Source organism: Seriola lalandi, unplaced genomic scaffold (assembly GCF_002814215.2).
Source record: "Seriola lalandi dorsalis isolate HSWRI2012SDOR001 ecotype SW California unplaced genomic scaffold, Sedor1 jcf7180002054855, whole genome shotgun sequence".
Classification (NCBI taxonomy): domain Eukaryota; kingdom Metazoa; phylum Chordata; class Actinopteri; order Carangiformes; family Carangidae; genus Seriola; species Seriola lalandi.
In genome coordinates this window covers 1,007,610-1,027,179 of record NW_019525408.1, presented here as the reverse complement: position 1 = coordinate 1,027,179, position 19,570 = coordinate 1,007,610, and the positions used below count along the sequence as shown (strand labels likewise).

General features: G+C 42.5%; 2 protein-coding genes across 2 annotated transcripts in view; both read right to left on the bottom strand.

The window, feature by feature from the left end:
- The window catches only part of bcl2b (BCL2 apoptosis regulator b), a 25,703-nt gene extending 13,101 nt beyond the window's left edge, over positions 1 to 12,602 (bottom strand). Inside the window, exon 1 of the mRNA XM_023427209.2 lies at positions 11,426 to 12,602. Within this exon, the coding sequence (XP_023282977.1) occupies positions 11,426 to 11,974 (549 nt within the window). The 5' untranslated portion in view covers positions 11,975 to 12,602. The remainder of the gene's footprint in view (positions 1 to 11,425) is intronic.
- Positions 12,603 to 13,306: 704 nt separating this feature from the next.
- On the bottom strand, positions 13,307 to 19,312 carry kdsr (3-ketodihydrosphingosine reductase). The gene is made up of 10 exons (XM_023427229.2): positions 18,879 to 19,312; positions 17,944 to 18,033; positions 17,568 to 17,624; positions 17,385 to 17,450; positions 17,197 to 17,292; positions 16,899 to 17,090; positions 16,508 to 16,591; positions 16,329 to 16,412; positions 16,106 to 16,207; positions 13,307 to 16,008 (listed from the first exon to the last, which is right to left on the bottom strand). Exons 1-10 carry the CDS (start codon positions 19,065 to 19,067, stop codon positions 15,889 to 15,891), a joined length of 1,080 nt encoding a protein of 359 aa, XP_023282997.1. The 5' UTR covers positions 19,068 to 19,312; the 3' UTR covers positions 13,307 to 15,888.
- Positions 19,313 to 19,570: the final 258 nt, after the last annotated feature.

The window sequence follows — 19,570 nt, the reverse complement described above, 5'->3', positions numbered from 1 at the left end:
CCCGCCCCCCGCCCCCCCTTGTTCAGGCTGGGAATACTAGGGAAAAGTTCAATTACCTCTCTCAGGCAACCAGCTGATTTTCATCCAGGCTGGGGGAAAGGAATGAGAGGAATGCATTGATGTGTGGAAACAAACAACTGCCCTGTGTGTGCCCAAGAGGCCTGATATGAGAAGGAATGAACCTTGAGATAACCAAGTCAACTGCAAGGAACACATCTACAACACACACTTGTATTATGTAATAAAATAACTCCAGCTAAACCCTTTTCTGAAATAGATGAATGTAATTAAAGCCTAATAGAGTAGCAAAGAGCTGGGGTGGGCTTTACTTCTATCCCCTGCCCTTTATCTTGTCTTTGGACTATGTTCAATGTGACTCAGCGGGACCTTGGAGACAGCTATGTTGAGTGGCATGCTTTAAAAAAGACCAATTGTTTGAACTATCTGTAGCAGGTTGGCTCATTCGAAGCTGTGTGACCTTCCCTGTCTGTACACATAGACCAAAAGGGAAAACAGCATAGCCTACATGATGAATGATAATAAGTTGCCTATTGTGACACTGAAGGTCTGGTGTGAAAATGTGCGGAAAGCTAATAAGGCACATGTCAGTTTAATAATAGAGGTTTTTGTTGGCATTTTCTCTCTGGGATAATCCATGGAAAATGTCATTAGCTGTACTCAGTGACTGTCTGTTGTGAGCTGAGTAGCCATGATGCTGGTGTGCACTGTAGGTGAGAGCATACTGCATCAAACAGAGACTTTTCAGCACACTGGAAAAAATCTATACATATATGAAGCTGTGTTGAAAATGCTCTTTTTTATTTTTATTTGGTGCTATTTAATGCCTGTGCAGATGTTTCACAAGTACATTCCTCTGCTTTCTCATCAGCAGATGGATCAGCTGAGAATCAGATGATTGTTGAGTCAGATGACTTTAACAGGCCACTTTAACCAAGTTTGCTCTATAAATTTCTGTGGAGTGAGCTAATCTATGCCTACTCTACTTAACAGCACGAACCCCAATTAAATCAAAAACATTTGCTCTACTGGCTCTATTTTCACTTTGGTCTTTCAACCCTGGTGGCCTGATCCTACTTTGCCAACCATCCATACTTTTTTTCCCCAGCAATTACCTCTTCAGTCTCGACCTGGCTGCAGCAAATGTGGCGTCGACAGGGACAGGACTGTCTGTTTATAGCTTTATAAGCCTCCTCTCCCTTCTTCCCCTTCCACCTCTCCTCCTCCTCTACAACCCTTTTAGCCTCACCTCCTGATCAAAGACACCTTGTGAATATTCTTTAACCCCTGTCCTCCCTGGAGAACAGGAATGTGGACTCCCATTAATTCAAATCTGGAAATAGTGAAGGTCAAGGAGTCCGAGCGCCTGTCCTGATAGGCTGGTTGGTATCAGAAAATGAAATCACCCAGCTAGCTGATAATTTGGCACAGTAACAATCGAAGGTCATTTTACAGTGGTATACCGAAATTCTGTTTATTAAATGTAGAGAAAATACATACTCATTGGGCTCTTTTTTTTTTTTTTTTTACAACTTATTTGCAACCACAAGTAGCCATAAAATGTGAAAGATAAATGAAGCACTTTATAGGTCAATTTGCAGAGTTGATTAAACTACTGGTGGTTAGATTTGCCGACACGAGCCTCGTCTAGACGTGTCCCAGAGTTAACAGTTTTCTATAAAGCAAAACGGCGCCTGACATAACTGAATCCAGGCGTCATAAAAAATTTTCTCTGACATAAGTCACAAGATGATGCATCCTTAGAACATACACCGACACAAATCACTGCATTGTCAAAAAAAAAAAAAAAAAGCTAAGCAAAATATCTAAGAAGAAAGGGAATCACTTTCAGTTCTCCTGTTTTCAATTCTCCCCATGTTCTTTGAAGTATCTGTTATTATTTGAGTTGTAATGACAGCCCAGCAACCAATTAAAGGCAGCTCCCTCAGAGTAGACTCAGTGAAATTGATGCAATATAGCACTGTGACAACGCTTGGTATACCCCTGCTGGCAGAATATTCCTGTTGGAGGTAGGCAGGCAGTGGTGGTCCTCTGAAAGCAGCAGGGGTTATCAGTGACAGTGACAAAATACCCGCATTGTATCATGCTGGCAGAATTTGGTTGTAGGTTTTTTTTTTGTTTTTTTTTGCGGGGGGGGGGGGGGGGGGGAATCAAGAGTTGAGGATGTCTTGGAGTTTTATGAATGCTGCCCTGAAACACTACGCAGCAGCAGCAACGCTTGTTCCCTTGGCAAAGCTTTTATCTTCCAAACATTAGGGGCGTGTTGCTTTTTCTGCACTTCAAACCCAATCAGTCGCCATCAAAGGTGACTGCCAGCAGGGTGGTGCTGTGTGAGCTTTACCAGGGGTGAGAGCTTCCGGTTGCACACCAACACACACACACACACACACACACACACACACACACACACACACACACACACACACACACACACACCATCTGAAAGCCGTCAGCATAAAAGTGCTAAAACATCTTGCCAAGGTCTTTCCGTGGAGACATTTTTTTCCTTCAGCATTAATTCCGATAAATCACCTGCATACACAATCTGACATTTACAGTCACTGGCTCACTGCGTTAATTGAGTCTTTGCTCAGAGATACCAACACAAACCGTCGGAAACGCTCAATCAATACAACATAGTCGAAGTGATATCTGAGCAACGCCTGACCTCACTCAGCGTCGACTGAAACAGATCAGATTTCCTGAAAGCTATTTGCTGTGGTGCCAAAAATCACATTGGGGAGGGGGTGCAGAGAACTATTTACCCCAGACCTCCATGGACGAGGCACAGAAATCTATTTACCATTATCTGGCTGTTGTCATTTTTTGGGAGGACATGTACTCAGCATTTCAGAGAAGAGCCAATAATGGCATGCTGTTTGTTAATGGCCAGTGCCGTGGCTAGTTGCACTGGGAAATCCCACCGGACATGGTGGTGTGTGCGTGTGCGTGTGTGTGTGTGTGTGTGTGTGTGTGTGTGTGTGTGTGTGTGTGTGTGTGTGTGTGTGTGTGTGTGCGTGTTTGGGTTTGTGTGTGCGTGTGTGTGTGTGTGTGTCTGTAAAGCTGAATGGCACCACTAACAGGAAGCTAGGCACCCCGGGGCCATCTGCTCCCTGCCATGGCTCACATGTCACCCTGTGACAACACAGCATTATTGATTCACAGTACCACATCCACTTCTGTGTGTACACACTGATGTGCCACAGCATATGTGTGTATGCATATGCGTGAGTGTGTACACAGCCATTTTGTGGACAGCAAATAATTGATTTGCACCAGCACATCCGCTTTTGTGTTTGCCTTCCTGTGTGTGTATATATATATATATAAACTTTACAGACCTTAAAGGGTCAATTCACTCAAATTGCAAAAACATATTTTCCCACGTATGTTGTTGGTACCTCGCCACGCAGATTGTTTCATTTTTGTAATGTTTTTAACCTGCATTATTCTAAATTTTTATAATAACAGTCGATCAAATAACTGTGTAATGTTAACGGTGTTACCTGTAGTGATGATAATAGAGAACACCTGACAGTTTCCCTCAGCTGTACAGAGTATTTTAGCATCTTTCAGCTCATTGTTTTGGTTTCACGATTAGCAACTTTACCGTTTTCCTTTCTCTCACCAGTGTTATTTTTTCATTTTCAGTGTGTTCAGCCACATCAGGCAACTTTTGTTATTTTGTTTTTTGTTTGTTTTTTTTTTAGCAAAAAGGCTCTAAAAACCCACTGTATGCTACCCGACCAGCACCAAAGACAGACAAAGACTGACAGACTGACAGACAAAGTCAGCAACTACGTGAACATAATGGACCATTTAACAGCTATAGAGACAGATATATTTTTCTCAGTGGAAACCAAAACAGAGCTAAAAAGAGACTGATTACTGGACTTATATTTGTTAGGTGCCAGAAAGATGAGTGAATTTGTAAACCAATGGGCAACTGGTGGAAATTGCATTTACAACTAGTTTCACTGGCACACAGTGAAAGTTACTGCTGTAGAAACTCCTCTCCTGAGTTTTGTAACACAATACAACAGAGGTGAATACAGGTGTATTTGTCATCAGGATAAAAAAGACTCTTTTGAAATGCTCAACCACAATGTTGTGGTTAGTTATTTCACCTCTGTGTTTGGTTTTTCACATCTGGTTCACCTGACCTTTAACAACTATTTAGGTTATGCTTGCCATGCAACATACTCTCTCTTTGAGAACAAGAAAGTCATTTGAGCAACAGTACATTTCAAACAGCAGTAGCCATTGTTGCTCTGGAAATTAATTGAGAATATAATATGAAATCTCTTTTAAAACCCTTTTGGGGGTTTGTCCCAAAAATATCTACAGAAGCTAGACAATGGGAGGAACCGTTTAACCTTGCCCTATATTGATATACTGTGCCGCTTGCTAGGGTGTGCCCAGTGGCAAAGTCAACTAGTGTCTCAGTAGGCTCCTCATTATCCGGCTCCCACCATGACAGGAAAGGTGGAAAACTTTTTTTTTTTCTCAAACGGTTCATTAAAACATGTTTTCCATGCAGATTGGTGGTGGGTTTGTGATCTGAGTGTCATGATAGCGCAGAGGCAAACAGGGCGGGGATTTATGTGTAACATGACAATTAAAGGACCACACGGGAGCAGTGATGGTAACACTTCTATATTTAGAGGCCTCTCACATGTCCCTGCATTTTTCAGCGATCTGGAGCGTTATCTGATGCTGAAAGTCAGGTCTCAGGGTATTAGTGAGTTGTTTGTGAGGGGACTGGGCACGTGTACGTTTGTAAATGAGTTATGTCTATAGTGATGGGGTAAGAGACAGACAGAGTGTGACTGAGGATGAGAAAGAAAAGACAGGGAAAAGAAGAGGTTAGCTCTTGGCTGGAGCTCAGACAGCCTTTGGGGTTCTACTTGAGGGACATCCATTTAGTGTCCGAGTTTATCTGCTCCATATATTATTCATCAGTGTGTGTTCTGGCTGGGATAGTGCTGCTTTTAAACAGCTCAGGCACGTGTCCCTCATGAAACAGGAAAACAGCAGGTTGGGGTGACTGCTGATTTGAACAAGAATAATAAAAAGAAACCACAATCATATGGCTGAAATCACAAATACCGATCTGTAGGCTCACACGGCCCCAGCGGCCTACATGAAGGGAATTTTGTAAGAGACAAAATAAAAAAACAAAAACCACACACACACACACACACACACACACACACACACACACACACACACACACACACACACACACACTCAGCACGCCAGCCGCCTACAGTGGTTCCTGAGTGAAGCATGCTCAGCTGATATGGTTATCCAACAAAAGAACAAAATCGCACACACCCTTCACCGGCCACTCAGGAAAGGAACACCCAGGTCGTCTCCATTATTTATTTACAGTCGCTGTTCCCCAGCAGACATTCCTCCAGCTCTCCTCAGGAGGCCCAGAAATAAGCACGCAGGACAGGGTGGAGGGTCTCCGGGGAGAAGCAAGGTCGAGGAAACGGGCGGCGCACTCGCAAAGCCCCGGCATTACGTCCCTGAAACTGAAACAGAACTGTGTTTCTGTGCTAATTGTGTTGTTTGAGTGTTTTCCACACACAGTATAGGTGCACATTTCTGGCACGTTCATGAAATGCTCGGCATGCGTGGAATGGTAAACATGACATAGAGGTAAGGAGTGTCATGTCAAGTTGAGAAGATCTCAAACTGCATGTCTGACTTTATGTTCAAGTCAGCAGAATGGAGAAAAAAATCCATTTATTTTGGTGAATTTAGTTTTGTAGAGACACTGTGTTTCTATAATTAAGACTGACAGCATGTCTGCAGGTTGACGATCAACTCCATTTTATTGTCAGAAAAAAAAAGAATTGCAGTTCAAGTTTTTTAATAAATAGCTAAATTATTCATGGCACAAAAGCTTATGTCTGTTATTCTATGTGGCGAAAGACTCTAAGGTGATGATACAAAGCCAGCTTTGCTCTTTCTATAATAAGAATTACTTGTATTTCTTGAATGAAAATGCCCACAAATGGTAAATCCTTTGAAGAATTGTCATGCAGTGTCCTAAAATTCCTGCATAACAGTCATTTATGCAAGCAATGATGTATAAATATACAAACGATATGAGTTTTTTCAAAGTAAAAGTTAAGATAAATGTCTGTTATTGGTACCAAACTGTCAACCCATTGTTTCAGTTAGGCAGTTATTCAGATACAAGTGACCTCAGCACTGGATGTGATTGACGTAGTCTCTTTATAGTCATTCAAACTGCACCGTCTAAACTATGAAGGGTTAAACGTGCTTTCTTAAGGATTCCACACACTGGACTGAATGTGTGAGACAAAGGTCTTTGTGCTTTGAGCATCTCAGAGACCCAGGAAGCAGAGAGACTGGAGGGCTCTCCTGAGCTGCTCCTGACAGAAAGTATTCATGTCCAATTGATTCAGAGAGTTACAGCCTCAGAGCTGCCTGCGTCTGTAGGAAATGTTTCTGAGATTACAGTTGCCGGGCTGATGGGTGTAAACACAGTGGCAGATGGTGAGCGACCGAGGCCTGCGCAGCAAAAGGGGTACAGTACAGGGGAAAATCTTGGCTGCTCCTCGCCACACTAAGCTCTTTTGTGGCGTAGATTCTCCATTACAGGGCCGAGAGTCCACATCAAGAGGTAACATTGTTGTCAAAAATCTCCAAACTCAGCCTTAGTTAGAGACTTTTCTGCTCTTTCAGCAGTGAAATTATGTTGTTATTTCTCTGTTTTGAAATGATGGGTGGGAGGGAAAAACCCAAAATGCTATTTGCATGAGTAATCGTTTACTCCTCTGTCTGATTGCTGGGAACAAGAAATCAGAGTTTGTCCCACACTCTAATTTGTGAAGCCAGACTGATAAACACTTACAAATTCACAGATGGAGAAAGGAAACAACAGACTGTGACAGCACGCAGTGTGAAAAGAGAAGGTTTCTAGCTGGATCAATCATAACTTATAGAGCTCATTACACTGAAAAGCATCCTCTCCTCAGATGTAGCATCCCTTTCACTGTCGATACAGGCTTCTTTTTTCTTAGTTAAAAGCCAAGGGAAGCACAGCCTTGAACACTTCCTGAATGGTGCCATGGTTAGTATTGACTTGTGTTAAACAAAAAGAATTTACATCAAGGAGACACAAATTGGACGTAAGTGAGATCTCATCCAGATATTTTTTTTGCCCTCCTGTGAGTGGCTGCATGTGCTTCTTTTGTGATTCAGTTTGTTTGTATTTTTTTTTTCCCCCCTCCTCTGCTCTGCAGACATGTCACCTATATGGAGATTAATGACTTCCTCGCTCTTCCAGATCCACTCAGCCTCAACAAGGGAGTAGTGGGGTGCAGCCAGATGCAAGCAATACCATAGCAACATGCAGGTCCCACCCGTCGCGGAGCAGATTGTGCTCAGGGAATCCCCCACAGGTTGGACCCAACCTAAGCCAACTTACATTGTCCACTCCTCACACACACACACACACACACACCTGTGACACACAGAGAAATAGGCCGCCTGTTTAGCAGCCTTCCTCTGACACCCGATCTTGTTTACAGGTGATTTAACTTCTTACTCTTATCTACTACATGAAAACGCGACTCAACAACAAGACAAGAGTCTACCGAGCTAAATGCTAATGACAGCGTGATTACATGGTCAGAATGACAATGCTTACATGCTGGTGTTTTTGCAGGTACACTGTTTACCATGTTCACCATCTTGGTTTTGCAGCTAAGGTAGATGGAAGCATTGTTGGGTTTGTACGTATTTGTCCATAAACCAAAGTTGATGCTGATGATGGCTCTAAATGAAAAACCTGGGCTGACCAAAGTTATCACAATGCATCCTGAGGGGAAAGTTAATGTGTGTGCCAAAATTCATGGCAATTCATCCAATAGTTGTTGAGACACTTCACTAAAAACCATGGTTGTGAACCTCATGGTGATGCTAGAGACAGGTCACCGTATCACCATGGGGATTCATCCTCTGGGGACAATCGATGTCTGTACAAAATTTCATATCCAGTAGTTGTTGAGATATTTCAGTCTAGACCAAAGTGGGTGACCAACCGACCAGCTGACTGACTGCTAGGTTAACCTTTCAAAGTTGTGAAACTGTTGTTTTTCTCTGCAACACATTTTGGCATTTCGCTGCCTGACGCCCCCGTAGTCAGTCAAATGTCTGAGGTCAAGCATATAATTTCAAAAGTCGGACGCCGCCTGCCACATTGTTCAGTCATTTGGTATTTACTGCGAGCAGCAGTGAATAAACACAGGTGCATTGTGTGTGGGTGACGCTGTAGCCTAAATGCAACTTGTCCCCTGATGAGAGCAATTTCTGTCACCACAAAGGTTAAATTTATACAGGTGGAGAAAACCTGAGTGTTAGAGACAATGAAGGGACAGTGTTTCACATCCTGGAGTGTGGGAAGTAATCAGTGCAGAATGGGACCAATTTCACCCTCAGCTGGGTTTTGCACATACAGTAAGTGCTTTGTTATTCCTAATTGGCAGAGAGTTTCATTTAAGTAAAACTATACTTGACTCACTGGTGATGCCTAGACTCAACAACGATTAGTGGCCACTCCTATTTTGGGCTCAAATTACCTAAAAAACAACAGGAAACAGAGGGTGGCTGATAGAAAGCTGTTTCCACACCACTCACACATGTCAAAATGTCAGTAATAGGTTGATTAGGCCTCAACCTTTGTTTTAAGAGTGGTGAAAAACACAAGAGTCACCTCTAAGCACACAATAACACAATAGGCAGAATAAGTGACCATAAGCACAGCCTGTCTAAATGCACATGTAATGACGTTTGTTTCGTGTTGTCGTCGTTAGGAAGCCGTGAAAACTCCATCAAGAAAAATAATGTCTCTCACTTTAATCTACCCTCACAGAGCCAGAGGCTCATCAGAGAGGTGCAGTGACTGAAACTGTTTTATTCTGATTCATATTCTTACAGCCACCTGGCAGGTGGTGGATGAAACGAAGGAAATAATTGTGACCCATATGTACTTTGAAAATGTGTGACCCCAAAATGCATGAACCTCCCTCAGCAAAGTCCACAATGAGCGGCTTGGATATAGAAATGTGACATATTTGCTTCATTGCAATGCACTGAAAGCTTTCACAACGAAACACATCTGTTGCCACATAATTTCCAAACAGCCATTACCCAGTCTGTAAAGGGCTAAAAAAGAGGACACTGAGGTCCTGTCCTCAGTTTATTTTTTTGGAAACTGGAGGGTGTTCATGTGCATGTTACAATTAAAAGACATGATGAATATTTAAAGGGCTGATTCTAATATTTTTAGACTCAGTATATTGAATTTTCTGAAGCCAGCAAAATAAATAAATGGATGAATAAAAAAAGGATTGACTGATGATCTTAGTATCTCTAAAACCCTGGCCAGAGCACTCAAAACATCTGATAAACAAGCTCAGCAACATGTGCATTATGTGGATTCAGAAAGCAAGTTACAGAAAACAATTAACCAACTTTTAGTTGCCATCTAAACCCAAATACATCCCAAACTCGTCAGTGTTAAACAGACTCTTTAGGTCCAAGAGCTGCTATGAATAACAAGAGAAAACAACCTATTTGGCACAAGCTGAATGACTTTCATTATATTTCAAAATCTAGCCAACAAGTCAGTAAAAAAGGAGAAGCTGAATTTCACAAACCCAGTCTAGAGCACAGACCACGCTTTGTGCCTGCAGTGTCAGTTATTATAAGGTCAGGTAATAACTGAAACACACACCTGAGGAAATTCCCCACTTGACAGACATTCAAATGAACATATAAATCTACATCAGTGTCTGTTAAAATCCAACACGCCCAAAAGTGTTCAAGATAAATACAGTATTCTGTTTTAAATTGTTTTAGAGCCTAATTTGAGCCAAAATCATTAGGATGCAGTTTTTTGAGGTGCTGAGAGCTGAAATCCACCAAACTGACCCAAACTGGAGACATACGCCTCAAAATAATCCTAAATAATCCTTTGGATTAAAAGACTATGCTTTTACTCTCCAGCGGATGCAGAGCAGCAGAGATACAGTCATCTCCGCCCAGCTGGAAAACATAGACTATGATGACCTACATTATTATACAGTGGGCACAGGCTCCAGAGACCTCGAGCAGGCATCTCGATAGGCCAGCCTGCGCCAGCTTCAAGGCACAGGTCTGAGAAAAAAGCAGACAAAAGAGTTCCAACCTAGATGCACAGAGGGCTGCATGTTAAAAAACAGCGGCTGCAGATTAGCACTCTGTGTTCCTGGAGGGCCCTCCCTCTGTCGCTGCCTTTGATATGTGGCACAACCTGCCACCTCCAGGGGCAAGGCACACTCAAGGGGAATGTTAAACGGTCCTTCCCTTTGAGATGAAATGTTCAATATGAATCATTGATGACCCCCCTCTCCAAATCTGATACCTTCCAGCTAAGATCACCACGCAGCACAAATGTTATGCTCTCATTAAGAGCACCTCTGCTAATTAGAGTCTAATTCGTGGCAGATTGGTTTAATAGCTGTCGAGGAGGCTGCTGTGCTCCTCACTGGAAACGGAGCTGAGCTGGAGTTTGCAGGAGAATTGTTGTAAAAGAAAAAAGAAAAAAAGAGAGAGAGAGAGGAGAGTTTAGATGCCTATCCTCATTAGTACCTGAAGCTAACGTGTAATTTCTGTGTGCAGAAAACAGACCTGATGGCTGACTGTCCAGCCATGCCCAGAGGCCTGAACACATTAAGTCAATAGTTTTCTGTTTGCTGACATGTGTCTGGCCTCCTCCCTTCTGCTGGAAAGATGACCTGCATCACATCACAGCTGCACCGGAGCACTTTGGTACATAAAGCTTCAGAAACAGGTAAATGCTGAAACAGCCATATGGTGCCTTCTAATGTGATGCATTGATTACTGGTCATATTGGTTTTGTGAGCTTCATTTTCCCCTGGATGACACTGAACTACCCTGTGTGCTCCCTGACAGCTGCGTGGCTGCCACTGGCTATCCAGTTGACAGGGCGGGCTTTCTGTCGGAGCGTCGGGAGGTGTGACAGAGCTAGCAGTCTGATTGGTCTAATAAGTTTAACAGCCACCGTGAACGTCCAATCGGAGCTGCCCTTTAAGTGAGGCCGTCCGTCTCGAACGTTTGCGCTGTGGTGCCACATCTAGAGATGGATTTTTTTTTTTTTTAATTAATGATCACTTACAGATGTGCTTTCGATATTGTGTGTCGGGTCAGAATGCACGTTTTAATCCCAACTGAACACTTGTAAGCAGCTTAATTCACTGATTTCAAACCTCAGCAAAAAAGGACTTTTGCGCCACCGTGGCACAGAACTGCAAATCGCTCAGATACACGGAATCAGACCTACCCATCCCCCGTTATCCTTTATCCAGCTGTTAAGAGGTCCATTTAAATACTCCGTCATCCACTCCACGATGTTGTCCACCTGCGATGTCATCTCCTCCTTGGCCGCGCACTCAACGCACACCGTGCCCCCGAACTCGAAGAAAGCGATAATCCGGCCCCAGTTCACCCCGTCCCGGAACAGTTCGTCTATAACCTCGGCGAATCTTCTCTGCGCCGTGGTGGAGGTGAGATAGAGCTGCCGCGACATCTCCGTGAAGTCCGGCTGGTATAATCTCTCAAGTTCGTCTCCAGCCTCGCGCAGGACTCTGTGGATCTCGGCGTGCGGGTCGGACTGAGAGAGCCGTCTGCAGAGGTTAGGTGAGCTGTCGTTGTCAGGCCCGGTGTTGGCTTCACGGCACCGGCGGACCAAAGTCGGTGGAGGGGCAACTATTGAGCCATTATTAGCAGCATCTTCATCTCGGACATCATCAAATCCCCACACGTATCCCCGTTTGGAGAGTTTATGGCAGATGTACTTTTCCACAATATTGCGATTATACTCGCTCGCCATCCCGGCTTAATTTGTACAGACAGAGGGTGTCCTAAATAAAATGCATTATGCTCGAAAGCGTGCACTGTACACTGCTCTGCACAGGCTTGTCCGAAACTCGGTTCTAATCAAATGGAGCCTAAGCAAAGCAACGAATAATCCCAGTCAGAGAGCAGATAATGATTCGAGAGTTGAAGAAATTCCTCGATTAAAACTGCACAGAAAACGTTTCAAAAGTCAAAAAATACTGAGTCCATGTAAGCAGCAGTCCTCATTTCCCGAATCCTTGGAGGGACATAGGCGACCGTCTCTTTGCATAGAAATCCAATATGCGGAAGAGGTTTGGAGTAGTGTTGATCTATTCCTGTGCACATTACCCAGACGTGAATGTGTTGCAAATAAAAAAAAAAAAAAACATGAATGAAGGCCAGAGTTGTACGCGCCTGAAGGGGCTTTAAACGCCGCCAACTATTTTAGCAGCGTTTACGCACAACCATGCGCAGGACTGTGAGCCAGACAAGGTCGGACTGAGTCCTCTTCCACGATTGCTCCTCATATCCTCCTCGGCAGCACCCTGCCCACCGCCAGTGGGCCGCGCTCTGCTGGTGAGGTATTCCTGACGTCAGCCAGTAATTCCTTTGGCTGCGCTCGGAGACTCCAAGTGCACGAGAAGCTGCACCAAAAATCACTAATGGTTCACATTCTCATGATTGCTTGTTTAAATCACCAATTTTATGACTGAAAAACCAGACTTCGCCCGAAAAAACAGAACCAGGCATGGCCCTCATTTAGCTTCTTACCTAGACATGTGCAAGAAAAGCTCTTAGAAGGTTTTGGTTAATTCATGAGGAGTACAGGACCATCCCATTCTGATGAAGAGCTGCTTTGATGTGATCCAGCCACCCCCTTGTGGATGGAGATCCAATGTTGCAGTACAAAATTGATGTACCTGTATACAATTTCCCTGAGTTCTTTGATGCCCTCTCTAGTCTCCTTTAGCATCTTTTATCCCACATGAATTCTTCTTATTCTCAGATGGGACAAACAAAGCTTCTAAAATCCTGTATTCTGCAAATCTGAGAGCTGCGGCTCCGGAAAGTCCCTTCATGGAAGATTAAAATCTCATTTCATCAAACAGAATACTTAAATTCCCATAACCCCTCCAACATCAAACTTCTCATAGATCCAACTCACTCACACTGAACTTAGACTTCATTTTCTTAGCAAAGGGTCTGCAGCCAAACAGGTCTGCAGCAGTATAAAGTTGCTCATTTAAGAAGAGACCAGAGAATATCTTAGGCCACAAACATCTATCAACACATCACAGCTAAGGATGAAGACTAAAAGTTACAGTTTGTTTTTCCTCACAGGTATTTATTTAGTTTATCATGTAAGAAAATAAGACAAAGAAACGTTCACTTCTCACATTTTCTTTCAATGGCACACAAGGTGAAGGTGTTAAGTTTTTTGGCAGAAAACAAAGTCAAAAGCAAGAAAGAAGAATGAGAGTGCATTCTGACTTTCATGTTCAAGCCTTATAAACTCAATACATATCTGACGACACCATTAAATAGGGGAAATGAGTGACTTGAGTTTTACAGAACTTAAATCTTGACTGTATGTTTAAACATACTGTAAGCACAGGCTTCATTTGCATAGCTTAAAAGGTGTTAAAACAAAACTGCTTTTATATGGGCTACATGTTCTATCAACTATGTCTTGCTACCTCAAGGTAAAAGAGAACTTCTGAAAGCAATAAATGTACAATTATGAAAAGCTCTTGAGTGCAGGACAGTGTGCCTTTAACCAATGTCAAATGAGAACATCATCAAACACGAGTCATCCATTCTCACTTTCATATCTTGGATTTCAGTAAGGCTTCTTTTTGTCATACAAAGACTGGAAACTGACAAAATACACACACACACAGAAAAAAAAAAAAAAAAACAGTTGGCATTTTACACTGAAAAGTCATATTAAATGAACTGGTAAACCGCATTTGGGTTACGCCACATTGTTCTGTGGACAGGTCCATTCTTGTAGCATTAACTTTATCAGTAGTCATTTCTTAAGGCTTAGAATGGGTCCCCACACTGCTCCACATCTTTTATAAACTAACTCTAAGATCAACAGAGCAGCAACATCGAAATAAATCTCAAATAAATGCATTGCATCTACAGAAATGGTCTTAACACATTTTGGCATTCAAATATTGGTGTATTTAAAAATAATATTCCTATGTTCTGATTTGTATGCTTTATATTAAAGTACATTCTCCCCGTATGTGATGGACCAAAGGAAGACTTGCAAGAGTCGACACTGTACTTTTTCTCCCTCAATATGTAAAACAATAAGAAGGTCATATGGTAAATACAAGACTTTGCAAGGCTTGACAGAAATCAGGAGGGAATCGAGTGTTATTTAGGGAGTTAAAAGTCCCAACTGTGCATGACAGAGTCATAGCAGGTCAAAATCAGAAGGACAATGGATCACACTTCCATCCTAGTCCCTCTACTATTTTGGCCTTTATGTAAAACAAATCTCCAGCGCCCTCACTAGACCTACAGAGACATGACTCGGACCAGCGAGTCTTGCCCTGCCCTGACTTTTACACCACCCTGACAGATTATGGATCCCACTTGGATCTTGACTGGGGTGGCTGAATATGTGCACAGACACACAAAACTGCATGTAAAAATGATAAGCTTCCTTTCACACATTTATGAAAAAAAAAAGTATATTGAAATTCAAATCAAATGCGCAGGTGAAAAGGGACATCACCTGAGCTGGTGGTTTTTTTCTCTCCATCTTTTAACTTCATGGCTTCTACCCATAGCACCTGCTTTCCTTTCTCAATAAAATAAGCTGGGATGACGAGAAAATAATTTGGTCTTTTTATTCCCGAGACATAAAAATCGAATGGCTTTTCTCTCCCCGGGGGTTGGCTCAGTCACAGCAAACACGAACACACACACGCAGTCATGCAAACAATTCACCCAAAAGTCTTTGCCCCAGCACTGCGTCAAAAAATTTTGAATATTATTTTCTGGATATTATGTTTTTGCATTAGTAAAATTTAAAAAACAATTAAAAACATCACACGCGCTCTCTCTCTCTCATGTCACTGAAGAGTGCTGTTGTATCACATCCTGGTTTGGTTCACACACAGAGCACAAAAACAAAACATCCCACAGCAACAACAAAACGCTGAGGGTCACAACTGGTTTCAAACACAGAGGTTATTCGATCAAAAAGGAAGGTGCTTTGCCTGCAAAGACTTGTGGTACGAAAAGGTAGAGAAGAAGGGACTTGTTTAGTGAAAACAGTAAAACTCTGACAAGGTGGAACTAGTTTTGTGATACATGCAATAATATGGCAAAAGGTGAAAGTTACCATTCTGGTTTTCACTATAGCCCCTGGTGGGAAGGAATTTTAAGCCATATTTGGCACAACTGGTCAGACAGGCTATCTGTTGCTTTTTCTCTCTGTGAGAAAAAAAAAAACAACACTGTGCGAGTAGAAGCCTGATATCTAATGTAAGTGGTTCACAAAGCCTACCTACTTTAAAACCAGGCTGTGGGATGTTTAGTCTGCCCTCATTCCCCTAAAGTAAGGCTGCTCCCACAAAAAGAAGCAGGTGGAAAAATGAAACGGAAAAGTCACTGGAATGCTCTGAAAGGATAGAAATGGCTGTGAAGTTTATGGGGGAGTTACATCACTGGACAAGCAAAGAGTAAACATCTGCCATTTTCTTTCATCCCATCTGTTAAACTGATATCAGAAATGCACTCCAAGCTTGGCCTTTTCCCCCACCTACGGTTGTGCACTTGTACAGCTGAAGGAAGGGAGGGGAGGGGACGGGATGGGGGGGTGGGTGGTGGGTGGAAGAGGAGGAGGAGAAGGAGCACTGGGCTATGAAGAAGGTAAGGCTGCTGTCACTCTCTCTTGTCAGCTGCTTTTAACTGCTCCCTCTGAATCATGCAGCGGCGCACAATGCTGTCAAAACTCCCCAGGTAGAAGAGGGCGATGGTCCGAAATAATCCCATGGTAACAATCTGTATGGAAGATAAACACAGGTTAGAATTTGTATTAGCAAGGCATTAGGTTAGCATTACTTAGGCCAGTGTGACAGTATCGTGCACGTGGCTGTACCTGCTGGAGACCCTCTGTGATAGAGGTGACAGGTGACATTCCACAGGTGAGGGCTGATAGCATGTAACCATCGGGTCCCACAGAGCTGTTGAAGTTCCCCTGCTGTGAAAGCAAAGGAAAACAGGCAGGTACATTTAAAACATACTCTCTTTCTCCACAATCATTTGTTTAATGTTTGAAAGTTGGCCAAGAGACATGGTAGGGAGCGAACTGAATTTCTTACCACTGCATCTCGCACAATGATTTTGGCCACTTGCTCTGGTTGACAAACTCCAGATGTTTCAGAGATTAATTTGGTCTCTAGAGGCTAGGAGAGAAAATAATAAAAGGAAGAAAATGCTTTAAATAGAGGGGGCGGGGGTGGGTTGGGGCTGTTACTGTTAATTGTGTTAAAGACTTTACCTTTGTCTTGTTTTCCTCAGCCAGTCCTGGAGTGTCAGTGTCAGGGGGGTAAGCCACAGTCACATAGATATTGTACGGCTTTATCTGGAGTATAAGAACAGCAACAGTCAGTGACCTTAAAGATAACTTAAACAAATAAGAATTTTATACAAAATGGCTTTAAGGCAATTAAATTAAGTACGAGTGCACCCTATTGGTATATTGGGAATCCTTGTTATAATATTCACACCACTAACATACACATCTGTGCAGCAAAGTGGTGGAAAAATATAACAGATACGTGCTAAATATATTTAACTAGATGCAGAGTGAATTTGATGCGGTGTGTTTGTGCGGTGTGCAGTTGAAATCTGTGCAAAAGGATGTTCAATTGTGAGAAAGTAAAACTCACCTCCATCTGCAGTGACTCTGCTAAGCCACGCAGAGCAAACTTGGATGGAGAGTAAGCAGTGTATCCAAACAGGCCAATCTGGCCCGCTTGGGAGGACACAAACATGATGCGGCCCATTCTTCGCTCCTTCATGGTGGTTATGACAGCCCGTGTTGGGTAAACGCTGCCAAGGTAGTTCACTTCCATCAGTTTCTGTTGGAAATACAGTTTTTAGTACTGTTCAGAGTAGATTAATGAACATCTGAACATAAAGAAACTATAGTTAACTTGGGTCATGGTTACACTCAAAGGTGCTTACTTTAAAGCGGTCCACCTCCACTTCCTCAAACTTCCCAGAAATGGATGTTCCAGCACAGTTCACAAGCATATCAACAGGCCCCAGCTTCTCTTGAGCCTACACAACAGGAAAAAGCCACTTCAACACTTCAGAACTGAATTATTTAAGGAGTCTGAAATGTTTCATGGTGGTGGAGAGAGTAACATTACCTGTTTGATCACACTTTCCACCTGACTGTAATCACTAGCTACATCCACCGATATGCAGAGCACCACCTGAATAAAGTACATATAGTACATGATCTTTTATAATCTAATGTAAAATGTCACCAAATGTTATACCTTATATGAACACATACAGTCATGACATTGAAGTAATTACTAAAACCATACCTGCTTGTCATTGATTGCAAATTTCTCCACTTCTTTCTTAGCTTGAAGCAGTTTAGCCTAAAGGAAAAAAATGCATGTTTGATCTGTTCAAACTTGTGTAAACTCTTATGAATGTCATCAAGTTTCACCTTTAAAAACTAAATGAAAACATATCAAATCTTCTGAACATTAATGCTCACACACAGGTGAACTGTTTAACACAAAATAAAGTGCATTTTGCATGTGAGTAGAGCACATCCTTCACCTGACATAGAGCAAATTCACCTTTAGAATTTGTGACTCTGTGTTGACATCAAATGGGTTGGCTATAACAACAAACAGGTTGTGACTAGGCTAGACTTAAAGGAATGATTGGCTGAATGTGGTTTGTACTGACCTCATCTCGTGCCACCAAAGTGATGAAAGCGCCTTGCCTGTAGCACTCAATTGCAATGGATTTTCCAATCCCACTTGAGCCTCCTGTCACCTGAAAATTGAAAGGGTAAGAAGATCATTAATCAAAGGTCAAATATAGGGCAGCTGACCTGCAACACATGGGCGGCAGGTAAACTGGAAATACAATTCTGTGTCTGAAATGTTACGTATATATATTACAAAAAAAAATAGAAAGGTGCAGTGTCTGTTCTGTCATGATTTGCATTAATAAATGAGCAACTACACACAGTTGACAGTAGGTACACCCAGCTAAATAGAATGCATTCTAATAAAACAAGCCTGCTGAGTTTTTGCTTAAACTGTTATAGAGAGGTGGTGATTCAACATCTTTGTTATTTCAATGGCTGCAGTTTGTGGTGCTGTAGTCAACTATATTGTGTTACCTTGAGAGGTATTTCTAGTATATAATCTACCCTCAGTGACATAACCATTAAGTTGACCATTAACTAAGCTGAATTAGAACCTCTCTATAGCTGTTTCAAAAAAACTGAATATTATAAGCGTCACCAGTGAATGATATGCATTAACAAGTTTTATCTAACTAGCGTCAAGTGAATTATGTTTTATCTAAGTGCACCTTATAAACAGGTCTCCAAATTAAATTTGAAGTTAAACGTAACGTTGCTTAGCCCATATGTGGGCGTGTCACTCCTTATAACTGACAGTCAACAATCGCGGTAAATTCTGCACTCTGAAAAATGTATTTTTCTGTCAAAATAGTTGTGACTAATTATTGACTGTGTCGTAAGTGCTACGGGCGTACATAGCTTAAACTAAGGTAGCTTAGAACTTAAAGCTAGCTACAGTAATGAGTGGACGTTAGCTACCGTTACCAGCCTAACTAGCGACGTAACGTTAGCTCTCCAGTGCACTTACCACGACGTGGGCCCCGTTCAGTTTCAACGGTTTGGGACTAATAAGAGGTGATATCATGTATAACAGTAACACAAAGGCAACAATGAAGGCAGCAACGACAAGAAGCATGATGAATGGCAGGAGGAGCCACCAAGAATTGATGAAAATCCAATCCGTGATCGTTGAGCTCAACCCTTCTTCAGAGGACATGGGTAAAATCTGGCAATCGTTAGCTTGTTTGCTAACTAGCAGGCCAGCTTCTAGGGTCCGATAACGGAGCTACGGGGCAGGCGGCGGCCCTGAAAAAGGGGGTGGCGAAACACAGACCTCAGAGGAGGAGTTGTTGGAGGGTTTGGCGGTGAGTCAAAGATGTGTAAAGGTCAGATTAGAGTACCACGGTGGACCTTGGCTCCCCGTGACCAAACGCAGTCGGCATAAACCAAAACAAATCGAACTGTTCACTGTAAACGGACGCGCCAGGGTAGCACTTGGTACTTGTAGTTCTCAGTCGGAAATGCTTTCTGGAATTACAACGCTGCTCGAGTATACATTGACAACAACTCCCACAATGCAACGTTGTGCTTCCTCATTCGTCGTATCCGTTTCATTTAGCTAGCTACACACCTACGCACCCACCCGCCAGGTATGTCAACTAGTAAGACAGTAAAAAAGTCCCTTTTTGAATTGTTTTACAATTATTAATGAACCTACAT